General features: G+C 40.0%; 1 protein-coding gene across 4 annotated transcripts in view; it reads right to left on the bottom strand.

Annotated features, from left to right (window-relative positions):
- The window catches only part of EPRS1 (glutamyl-prolyl-tRNA synthetase 1), a 46112-nt gene that overhangs the window by 13981 nt on the left and 19591 nt on the right, over positions 1-12540 (bottom strand). For 2 of the 4 annotated variants that reach the window (XM_075088845.1, XM_075088849.1), the window contains 9 exons: positions 10875-11011; positions 9921-10128; positions 9359-9471; positions 8624-8741; positions 8139-8510; positions 6999-7229; positions 6062-6310; positions 4971-5201; positions 4377-4642 (listed from right to left, as the gene is read on the bottom strand). In XM_075088845.1, coding sequence (XP_074944946.1) covers positions 4377-4642; positions 4971-5201; positions 6062-6310; positions 6999-7229; positions 8139-8510; positions 8624-8741; positions 9359-9471; positions 9921-10128; positions 10875-11011 — 1925 coding nt within the window. The remainder of the gene's footprint in view (positions 1-4376; positions 4643-4970; positions 5202-6061; positions 6311-6998; positions 7230-8138; positions 8511-8623; positions 8742-9358; positions 9472-9920; positions 10129-10874; positions 11012-12540) is intronic. The other 2 variants (XM_075088846.1, XM_075088847.1) reach the window with 2 other exon arrangements.

The following is a 12540-nucleotide window of genomic DNA, read 5'->3' as shown; positions in this document are numbered from 1 at the left end:
AAAGGGGCACAAGCCCTCAGCCTCTGAAGGTGAAGGAAAGGTATCCCTTCAAAGAAGATGTTATATATCACCCAGGTAAACGGACCACCATGGAGAGAAGTATCCAGTACCTGTGGGAATTAGCCATGCTGGAGGTGATTTATAGTGACTGGACAACAAGCAGTTATCCAAAGATCCAGATGAAGTCTGATACACATGATCCATGTGGCAGACATTTCTATGGAGTGCACCATTATCCTATGCCAAATAATTGGCAATGCTGACCTGGAAAGATGGAGAGGCACCAACAGTGGATGAACTGCCTGGCCAACTCTGGCAATAAAAAGAAAATCTCTTCTTTCCTCATCTCAGCTGTAGGGAGATTGTCACGGAAGGTCCAGCAAGTTGAAAAGGATGCGTCCTACTCCCTACCCATACAGAGCAGTATCTCAGCTATTTGGAGTAAGCATTTCTCTGCTCAAGAGAGAGGATATAGAAAGTACATGCCACTGGCCACCCTGTGGTTTCACCTGTGTGACCATGGAGAGGACATGAGGAAGTGGGATGGAAAATCCACCTCAACCCTAGATCCACAGGTATGTGAGCTACAGGGAAAAGCAATCATAGAAGGGGATTCCTTCCTGGAAAATTGCTGCTCCAGTTTCCAGTGGGCAGTTCCCCAGACAGTGAGAAATTGACTACCCTAGGAGTGGAAACATAGCCCTACTATTTGCCGTGGACTGATCCAGACTGCACCAGAACAGGGTGAGGCTCCAGAACACCTGCAATACATTGATGATATCATCATGTGGGGCAACACAGCAGAAGTTTTGAGAAAGGAAAGAGAATAGTCCAAATCTTTCTGAAGGCCAGTTTTGCCATAAAGCAAAGTAAGGTGAAGGGACCCGCACGAGAAATCCAGTTCTTAGGAATCAAATGGCAAGATGGTCGTCGTCAGATTCCAATGGATGTGATCAATAAAATAGCAGCCATGTCTCCACCAACTAGCAAAAAGGAAACACAAGCTTTCTTAGCCACTGTGGGTTTTTGGAGAATGCACATTCCAAACTGCAGTCTGATCATAAACCCTCTCTATCAAGTGACCCGGAAGAAGAACAATTTTAAATACGGCCCTGAACAACAACAACCCTTTGAACAAATTAAACAGGAGATAGTTCATGCAGTAGCCCTTGGGCCAGTCCAGGCATGAAAATATGTAAAAAATGTGCTCCACACTGGAGCCTGGGAGAATGGCCCTACCTGGAGCCTCTGGCAGAAAGCATCAGTGGACACTTGAGGTCAACCCTTAGAGTTTTGGAGTTAGGGACACAGAGGGCCTGAGGCATTCTATGCTCCAGCCAAGAACAATATTGGCAGCATATGAGGGGATCTGGGCTGCTTCAGAAGCGGCTGGTACTGAAGCACAACTCCTGGCACCCCAACTGATGGTGCTGGGCTAGGCGTTCAAAGGGAGGGTCCCCTCTACACATCACGCAGCCGATGCTACATGGAGTAAGTGGGTCACACTGATCACACAACAGGCTTGAATAGGAAACCCCAGTAACCCAGGAATCTTGGAATTGATCATGGACTGGCCAGAAGGCAAAAATTTCAAAATCCCAGCAGAGGAGGAGGTGACACATGCCAAAGAGGTCCCACTGTATAATAAACCACCACAAAATGAGAAGCAATATGCCCTATTCACTGATGGGTCCTGTCATCTTGTGGGGAAAGCATTGGAGGTGAAAGGCTGCTGTACAGAGCCCTATACAACAAGTCGCAGAAACTGCTGAAGAAGGTGAATCAAGTCAGTTTGCAGAAGTAAAGGCCATCCAGCTGGCTTTAGATATTGCTGACCGAGAAAAGTAGCCAGTGCTCTATCTCTATACTGACTCATGGATGTTGGCAAATGCCCTGTGGGGCTGGCTACAGCAGTGGAAGCAAAGCAACTGGCAGCACAGGTGCAACCCCATCTGGGCTGCCGCATCGTGGCAAGACATTGCTGCCCAGGTAGAGAACATGGTTGTAAATGTACGTCACATGGATCTCACGTCCCCAAGAGTCGGGCCACTGAAGAACATCAAAACAACCAGTAGGTAGATCAGGCTGCTAAGATTGAAGTGGCTTAGGTGGATCTGGACTGGCAACATAAGAGTGAATTATTTATAGCTCAGTGGGCCCATGACACCTCAGGCCATCAAGGGAGAGATGCAACATATAAATGGGCTCATGATTGAGGGGTGGACTTGACCATGGACACTATTGCACAGGTCATCCATGAATGTAAAACGTGCATTGCAATCAAACAGGCCAAGCGGTTAATGCCTCTGTGGTATGGAGGATGATGGTTGAAATATAAATATTGAGAGGCCTCGTAGATTGATTCTATCACACGCCCACAAACCCGCCAAGACAAGTACAATGTGCTTACAACAGTGGAAGGGACCACTGAATGTCTGGAAACATATCCTGTGCCACATGCCACTGCCTAGGACACTATCCTGGGCCTTGAAAAGCAAGTCTTATGGTGACATGGCACCCCAGAGAAAATTTAGTCAGGCAATGGGAATCATTCCAAAACAACCTCATAGACACTTGTGCCAAAGAACATGGCATTGAGTGGGTGTATCACATCCCCTATCATGTACCAGCCTCCAGGAAAATCAAACGATACAATGGACTGTTAAAGACTACACTGAGAGCAATGGGGGGTGGGACATTTAAAGACTGGGATACACATTTAGCAAAAGCCACCTGGTTAGTCAACGCTAGAGGATCTGCCAACTGAGCTGGCCCTGCCCAACCAAAACTTTTACGTACTGCAGAGGCAAATGAAGTCCCTGTAACATACATAAAACATATGCTGGGGAAGATAGTCTGGGTTATTTCTGCCTCAGGCAAAGGCAAAACCATCTGCAGGACTGCTTTTGCTCAAGGAACTGGGTGCACTTGGTGGGTAATGCAGGAGGATGGGGAAGTCCACTGTGTACCTCAAGGGGATTTGATTTTGGGTGAGAACAGCCAATAAAATAAATATTATGTTAATTGCTATATAAGATTGTATATCATCACTTCTATAGTGGCTGTATGCCATATCAATGGTATTACAGTAAGAATCATCCAGATTAATGAAGAATGAACTTTGATGAAAACCAAAGCAAAGCGCAGTAATAATGGAACCAAACTGGTTTCAGCATGCAACAATCCAACAGCACACACCATCTCTCTTGCCCTCAAGGACTGTTATGACAGACTGTGCCCAAAGTCATGGACTAAATGAACAGAACAAACATTTTATAGGGATGGCCCATAAACTAAGTGAATTATATTTGTGTGTATATATCAAAAGACAAGAAAAGCAGTGGTGATTAATTGGAATGCATTGGAAGGTGTGGGACCTGGGCATGACATAGATGGTACAGAATAAGGGTTGGATAGTACCCTGGTTTTGGCTGGGATAAGAGTTCATTTTCTTCCTAGCAGCTGGTATAGTGCTGTGTTTTGGATTTAGGGTGAGAATAATGTCAATAACACACTGATGTTTTAGATGTTGCTGAGCAGTGCTTTCACTAAGTCAAGGGCTTTTCAGCTTCTCATGCTCTACCAACGGAGAAGGCTGGGGGTGCACAGGAAGCTGGGATGGGGCACAGCCAGGACAGCTGACCTAAACTGGCCAAAGGATATTCCATACCGTATGATGTCACGCTCAATATATAAACTAGGGGAAAGCTGGCCAGGGGGGTGCTGCTCGGAGACTGGCTGGGCATCTGTCAGCAGTGGGTGGTGAGCAACTGCATCGTGCAGCACTTGTTTTGTATATTCTTTATTATTATTACTATTTATTTTATTTCAATTACTTAACTGCTTTATCACAACCCATGAGTTTTCCCCTTTTTACTCTTCCAGTCTCTCCCCCATGCCACCCGTGGGACAGTGAATGAGTGGCTGTGTGGTGCTCAGTCATCAGCTGGGGTTAAACTACAACATCACAGTAAATATTCTGGAAATCCTGGTACAATGAAATAAGCATAAGGGTTGTTTTTTTTTTCCTCCAAGGTTTATACTGAGCAAATAGAGCAGCATATTTGCAGAAGTAAATAAAGAAGCATAGCAAGTTCTCAATGACAGTAACAGTACCCACAGTAACAGTGTGTGAACACTGCTTTATGCTTTCTACAGGCTACGTAGAATTTTCCTCCATTGGATGCTGAGGTGCAACTGACACTAAATAAACTTAGGATCAAGCCAAAAGCAAGTTACCAAAGTATGAAAATGAACACAGTTACTGTGGAAATGTCCATGCTTTCAGGTGAAATGAGAAACCTGTAAAACTCTAACTCTGAATAGAAGTAAACGTTTGAGGTTTCTAGCAAATAGATTAAAGATTGCGCCTCTACCTGGTTTGTTTCTTAGGGCCTTGACCCTCTCCTGATCCACTTGAGGAGAGTTCATTACCACTCTGTCCTTGCAAAGGTTCTTTTTTTGGGCCATCATTTTGCTTCTGTTGCTTACTCTGCTTTTCAGACTTGTTCTCTTTCTCTTTCTTCTTTTTGTCTTTGTCATCAGTGCCACTAACAGAAATTGGTTTATAGTCAACTCCTGCAACAGACTTATACTGGGCCTTCAACTGAAGAAGTTCCTTCACAGCAGCATCTATCTTTTCCTTGAAGAATAAAAAAAAAAATTTCATACAAAAATCACAGGAATAAAATGGCTCTATCAAAAGAATAATATGGATCTATGTTTGGCATTGTGGACATCCACAGAGTGTTGGGGGAAAAAACCTGCAAAAGCCAATACTTAACTTAAATGCATTAACATTTTAAGGACCATATCTGAACGGAATAATTTTACAAGTACATTTCAGTTCTCAGAATTCAAGTGTTGCCTATTCAAAATGTACATTTCTAATTCCCATAATCACACAATTTAAAAAAGATTTTTAGATTTAAATACATATATTACATTTTTATATTACAGTACATTTTTACCTTTTCTGCTTTTTCTGACTTCAATTTCCTAACTTCATCTCCTTGAAGAGCTACTTTGCTAAACAGGGCTTTAGCTTTGGGTGTGTCTGGACCACTGAGTACTGTGTTTGACGTTTGGGGCAAAGCAGCTTCTGCTACTGGGGGATGTCCTGGCCTGTAGTCCTGCCCAGTCTTTTCCTTGTAGTCAGCTTTTAAAGCAAGAAGGAGTTTTACAGCTTCATCTATTTCATCCTATATGGAGAACAAATAGCAATATAGTACCAGTGAGAATTAAAGAAAGAACTGACAAGAAGCATTGACTTTCAGGCTAAGAAAATAAAACTTCGATCTAGCAATAAAACAGTGCTTCATAATTAGGAGAGGACTCAAGTAATAGCTCTCCCCCAAGCAACAGGAGCTGTTTGAGGACAGTTTGAGAGCTGTCACATTGTACCAGAATGCTCCCCTAGCCCGCCTGGCCAGCTACAAGCTGTTAATAGCATAATCTACACTAAAAAAATACAGTAAGCTGTTTTTAAAAAGGGATTTAAAAACAAACAAACAAACAAAAACCCCACCAAAGCAAACCCTCCCAGCCTCTCCCCCCCCACCTCCCCAAAAATAAAAAGCCCAACACCAAAACCAATTCTGCAAGGTAGAAATATAGGCAGAAAAACCAGCAGCTCCTGAAAACACATAGGTTTGTCTCATGTACTTTTCCACACTATCACTGAATTTGTCAAGTTTTCAAAAGTCTTGTTATTGTTGCAGCACACTAGACACTTTTATCTTCACTTGTCCCAAATACAGCAAGAAAAAGCAAAATACATTAAAAACTTCTGCAAGGTTGATATCTGCCATGTTTGCACCTATTCACGTAGCTGCGAGGGGTTAAGTTTGACTTTCTACACCAGTCGAATTTAGAATTTGTATCTCAGAGTCAAGAAAGTATCCAGCATCAGTAGCCCTGTGTGGCATTATCAGACCATGCAAGTTTGATGGCTAAGCTATGACCTGGACATAAAGGAGCTTAGTACACTAATCGTTATTTGGTGAAAGATTCCCCCCAGTGGCAAAATGCGGTAAGACACTTGCTTACTCTACTGTTATACCTTGGAAGCTTTCTCTGCTTTGAGTCTCCGTACCACTTCCCCTTGTTCAGCTACATTATCATAAAGTGCTTTGCCATCCACTAAGCTACAGGGCGCCGAGTTACTGCAGCATACATAAGATGGAAGTGTAGTAGAAGGTATACAAGGAGGAGCTGAAGGTGGATTTCCAGGCTTGTACTCTTGACCTGTCTTTTGTTTATATTCTGCTTTTAGATTTAAAAGAATTTTCACAGCCTCATCTATTTGTTCCTGAAGCAAGAAAGGACAAACAGTAGTTGCAGATAAAGATAGAAACAACAGAGATGCAACACAATAGCTAAGATAACATAGCCTTTACCAGAATGGCACTAACATAGCTGTTGTAGTAAAACTTCTTGAGCTAACTTGCTAGTGTAAGTTGTCATTATTGAGTTCTGTGGTAAAACTTTTTAGCCAGAATACCTACAAGCTGCACATCAAAGGACCTAATCAGGCAGTATATATAAGGGCTGATTTCTGTGCCATGAAAGCTTCCCATTTAGACAGCTTAGTTCCCTGCAGTTAGAGCAGTCCATGGCTTTGTACGCTAGAAAATGGCAGCAAATACTCAGATTCTGAATAAAGAATGGTTCCCTGGCCACTATAAAATTACTACCAAATTTATTATTGCTATTCTAGCTTTAAAGTTACAGCCTTTTTTTTCAATTTACTGACTATACTCTATATACTTATCTTGCACTGCTAAAAGACCAGCCTGTTTGTTTATTTTCCAGGTTATCCATCCACTAGCAGAGAACTCATGAAGTCAGCCATACAGCTTAAGAGAATTTGGGAAAGCACTTCATGAATTTGAAAGTACTTGTTTATATTTTGTTCCTCAAGTTTCATAAAACCTCTAATTAGGTTTTAGTTTAAACTGAAAATATGTTCCACTCAGAAATATTCACTGCTATTACACCTTTGAAGCTTTCTCCGATTTAAGTTTGCGGACCACTTCGCCTTGTTCAGCTACTTTGTTGTACAGAGATTTGCTGTCTACTGGACATGGGGATGGAAGAGTAGAAACAGGAGAAGGCTGAGGAGGGACAGAGACCACAGGTGGGCTTCCTGGTTTGTACTCCTGGCCTGTCTGTTGTTTATATTCTGCCTTTAGGGATAAAAGGACTTCCACAGCAGCTCCTATCTCATCCTGAAAGAGAAAGGAAGGGGTAGAAATAGGGAGGAACAAAGACATAGAAACATAAGACTCTGAAGTGCACCTTAAATACTTTAATCAAAAGACCTTCAGATCATGTGCACCTATTCCACTTTCTTAACTATTTAGTAGAATTGTTCAGAGAAGTTTTCTCTACCACTTTCCTGCTTTAACAAAGTACCTCCTGTTAAGAGCTATACAACCCTACTAGTCCGAAATAAAATTGTAACAGTCAGTTTAGATCTTCCCATTTATTTAGAGTTTATGGTGCCACCAAGACACTATTATGAACCATATTTAACCACCAGGCAAAATGTGTTACTTCCCATCTTGTCTTGTTCTGCATTATAAAGAGCAGGAAGAAAACAGCTACTAGTAGCTCTGTTTTCTATGATCAGCTACAGACAGGAAGAGGTTTGAAAAATACCTTTGGATCTTTACTTTCTTCTTTTTCCTTTCTGTATTTTTTTTAAGGTCTAAATAGCAAAAAGTCAATCCTATGAAATCACATAATTTGACCATATTTAGTGAGAGATAGAGAGAGAGAGAGAGAGAGAGAGAGAGAGAGAGAGAGAGAAATACCACAAGACATTTCAACCCCAAGGATCAGATTTGGATTCTTAACCAATTCACACTGTGGGGTGAATCCTGTTCCCTTTTCAGAAGAGCAGTTTAAGAAATATAGGAATTTACTTGCATCTTTATGCATATTAACGCAAACTTTGCCATACACTTCTAGCTAAAAGTTAAGTATTGGAAAACACAAGTCTTGATAGAACAGAGCCCAGTCCAAATGATGATCACTATTAAAACATGGAACTATAAGCACCCATTTCCCTCCACAGACAAAGGACAATGGGCTATGCAAACCCAAACAAAAAAATATTAGTTTAAATCAGCCACCTTAGGTGCTTTCTCAGCTTTCAGTTTTCGGACTGCTTCTCCTTGCTCTGCTACTTTATCATACAGAGCTTTACTGTCCAGGGTACTAGAGGTCTCAAGCTTTGAAGAGTGTTCAGTTACAGATACTGGTGGATTTCCAGGCTTATACTCCTGGCCTGTCTTCTCTTTGTATTCTGCTTTCAAGGCCAGCAACTGTTTCACAGCTTTATCAATATCTTCCTTTGATGCCTTCTTAGCTTTCAAGTCACGAACTATATCACCCTGTGCAGACACTCTGTTGTAAATGACCAGGTGACTTTCAGATACAGTACAGGTTGGAGTAGAGTTATCACCAACAAGTGGAGGAGATTTTCCTTTTACAGCTGAACCAGCCTTACAAAAAAAAAAAAAAAAAAAGCGCTAAGTATTCAGCATTATACTCTTATACAGTTACAGATGAACAGCAATACATTTTTTTATGGCACTTTACTAAAATGTAAGTTTACCTCTTTCTTTGCAGTTTCAGCTTTGGTCTTTTCTTTTGACCCAGATGTTGGCATTTCCTTAGTGTGCCCATCAGGGATGTAAATCAAAATGCACGGGGCATCTTTACAGCTGTAAGGACTATAAAAGGATTTATAGAAAACACAACAATAAAGGAAATACAATATACATATGAAATGTTTATTGAAACATATGTTCTACTCTTTCTACAAGATGCTCTGGCACAACTGCAAGTTTATCTTTGTACACAACTGTAGTTACCCAAATTTACATAATTGGGGATCTGCATCGATTCCCGTTATGTACAAGTTTTCTTTATGTTATAATATTATGCTGGAATACAGTGTAACTTAGTAATTTGGTAGCTTGCGAAAGAACTGTTACAATTAAATAGTATGTGCACACTCTAATTGAGCAAATGCCTGGTTTTTTCTGTAACACTGTTCCTTAATTTATATACTTAGAATCACAAGGAAACCATGATCTCTTTACTAAGCCCAAGTTAGTTGGGGTGCACCGAAAGTGCCGTGTGCTTGGCTTAGATAGTTTGAAGAGGTAGGAATGTACAAGCTAAAAGCTGTGCCATTCCACAGAAATATTCCACAGAAAGGTCACGGTAAAGGGGAAAATTTTTGCAGGCAACATTACTCTTGCCAATGCACATGTGAAAACATTAAAACACAGCAAGTTAAAGCAAATTCTGTGAAGTCTACGCAGGCCGTTCTCAGGTAGCTTACCTCACTGGCTCATAGGGTTGATCACAAATAAAGAATCCTCTCCTCTGAAGTTGTATGATGTCCCCTTTTTTTAAGTCCTTAAGGCAAGGATCACCTAACATCAGTTCTTCTTGCTGTAAGAGTGAAAAGAAATCAGTCCAAATCAAGCAGAGCACAAGAAATAGTAAGAAATACAGTATAGCTGTTGAAGGATAGTGGTGGTTTTCCAATTTCAGAAGTGTTGAATTGTTAGTTAACACCAGGGGCAGCAGAACAAGTACTTGCAGTAAGATGCTACACTCATAGCAATGTAAAAAGACAAAACCTCAAACTATTGGTCAGAGATGTGTAAAAGCCAGGTAACACCTGAGAAAAAGCATAAGTCAGATTTTAATTTTGTAATTTTGAGAGGTTAAATGGAAAACATGGAAACTACACACACCAGCACATGATTTACTTGTTTGACAATGTTTGACAAATGAAATCTTACAATTTAAAAAAAGGGTAACTAGAAATAGTAATGGCAAAAAAAAACCCCAAACATTAAGCTTTGTGGAATAAAGGGGACAAAAAGATAACTGACCTTGCTATTTCGGTTGATATATTGCTTGAAATCTTCATCTTTACCTAGAACTGGCTTAGTGATCAGATGCTCATAATTCACACAGACAGTTGGGATGAGTGGTGCACGTGGAGTTTCTGCTAACCAAGTGATCTTAGTCGTTTTTTTGAAGTCCTTATTCTCTAAGTTCAACTTGGCATCGATGGATGCAATTTTTCCACTTGAATTTCTATAGGAAAACAGAAATCAAGAAAACAGAAATAAGAGTAAAACCTAAGTGATTTGTTCTAATTTTATACTAGAGCTCATCAATAACATTCACGGAAAAATGAGTGTTCAGAGTTCATTTTTGAAGTGTGGGAGACATGCAGGAAACGAAAGTGTATTTCACTCCTGTTGAAGTTTTTTATTTTTGATTTCTTAAATATAAAGAGACAGTAAAGAACATGGGAGGGAGGCGGGGGGATCTCTACTTATTTATGTTCTCTGTCCCAGCTCACCCCATTCTGCCACTGCCACAACACAACTACTTCAAAGATACTAGGATGACATTAATGGTCTCCTTCCCCCACCTTAACAGTTCAGCAACTGCAATTGTGGTAGGTGTAGTTTTTTAGCATGCAAAAGTAGGTATTCATTACAGGGTGAAAGTTGTTATAATATCAAGTGGGGGTTTTTGTGTGTGTGAAAAAGCTGTTTCACAGTGGAAATACTACCACTGATACATGGAGAACACTGGATGAGAGACATGCAGTATCAGGACTGACTGGTGATTCCAGACCTGAATCTAGAGTAAAATATGCTCTATGCTAAAGTGTTGTTTTCTGACACATTTCAAAGTAGATTTTTATATACAGAAACATAGAAGGGACATATATGGACAACCATTAATATTTTGCTGTTTCAAGCTACCTATTACAAAAATCACAAAAAGCTGAAAAGCAAATAATCATTTCATCTTCCACTCTTTGTTACCTGTTTAACTTAGTGATGATAATATTGCCCCAATTTATGAACGTAACCACCTCTCCCTCTGTCAGGGTCTCTGCATCTGCACCCTCAATCAGGACTCTGGAGCCGTACCACACAGGTTTCAACCCAACATCAGCATTCTGTGAATAATGATTTTTATTTTAAAGGAGAGACTGTTATTTATATAAGCTGACTAAATTTAATGCAGTGCCAAAACACTGCTTTATTTATGATAGAAGACAGATGATAACAATAACGCAAAGCTATATTATTCTTCCACACCTCCCCCAGGTTTCTGGTTCACAAGTGTTGCATGCATTCCTCTGACAGTACGCTCAAAAAAACCCATCTCCTATCAAATACTAGCTCCAACACCACTGATAGCATACCCCGTTTCCTTAAGGTCCATACATCTTTAAGATCTTAACAGGTAAAAACTAAGTTTTTTCTCAAGCTTCCAATTTGGTATGCAAATGCCCTTCAAAAATAATTTCATAACTCTCATTTTTGCCTTTTTATATAGTTAATATGGAAACAAATATGGAGCTTCTCTCAGCTGCATGAATTTTTGAAGACAGAAATTGGAAATACATCACTTATAACACTAAAAATAGCTTTAAAGCATCTCAACAATGGAGATAAACTGAAAAAATGCAGACACCTAGAAGATCAGGAGTTTGAAATTTCTTTCTTTTGGTCAGTTCTTCATTGTATGCTTGAGACAGCATTTTTAATATCAATGTTTTAATATACTGGCTTTCAGCTGCCCAAACTTCAGATTTTTGACTCTTAAAGAGATACAATTTTCACTTGCAACTGCTGAATATGTTTCCTTGTTTATCTGCCATGCGGAAAAGGGCAAACTAGATGGCCACCTCTCAGTTACCAGAAATGGCTGCAGAAACACTCAGAGCAACAAAATAAAAATAAATGAAGCAAAGACTCAACAGTATTCACTTGCTTCTCAGTATAAGTGTGATATCTAATGGATGCTTTCAGTGAAGTTAAAGTACAATCTGAGATGCCACACTCAAAGGAAAGCATCTTCCCTAATTGTAGTGCCAAAAAAGAATTGTATCAGTAACACATCCCCCTTGTTAAGGAATATTATTCAGTTTACTGGATACTAGGAGTATGAAATTAGCAAGTTCTTAACTTTTGATAATAACTATTTGCTATGCAAATTTAAAAGTCATATTAAAAAAATCCAGAGATTGGTGGACTTAACAGGTTAATATATCACTTCTTTACATAAGTCTAATTTTATAAGCTATTTTTTAAAATCTCCTGCATTCCGTACTCCTATGGATAAGCAGTATCTACTGTATTATACCATAAACCCTGAATAAAATTTTATATTTATACTTTTCTATGAAATTTAGTATCAAACAGTGATAAAAACTGTCTGAGCATCACTCCATACTTGTAACATCTTGCCTCTTCTGAAAACTCCCAGAGACGCCTTTCAATACATGGTCTATACGCACTCTATATATTTAGAAAAGCAGTTTCCCGCATCATCTTAACAGAACAAACACTTTCAATAGTTGCCCACTTTTTGACAATTCTGTGAAAAAATTACACCTGGGTTTTATCTCATGCTGTCTGAGCAAGCTAAAACCAGGACTCTCCCTGCTGACTGCTCCAAGCCAAGGTACTTCCAGTCTTA

The sequence above is a fragment of the Phalacrocorax aristotelis genome, chromosome 3, assembly GCF_949628215.1.
Source record: "Phalacrocorax aristotelis chromosome 3, bGulAri2.1, whole genome shotgun sequence".
Taxonomy (NCBI): Eukaryota; Metazoa; Chordata; class Aves; order Suliformes; family Phalacrocoracidae; genus Phalacrocorax; species Phalacrocorax aristotelis.
This window is presented reverse-complemented; position numbering and strand designations above follow the sequence as displayed.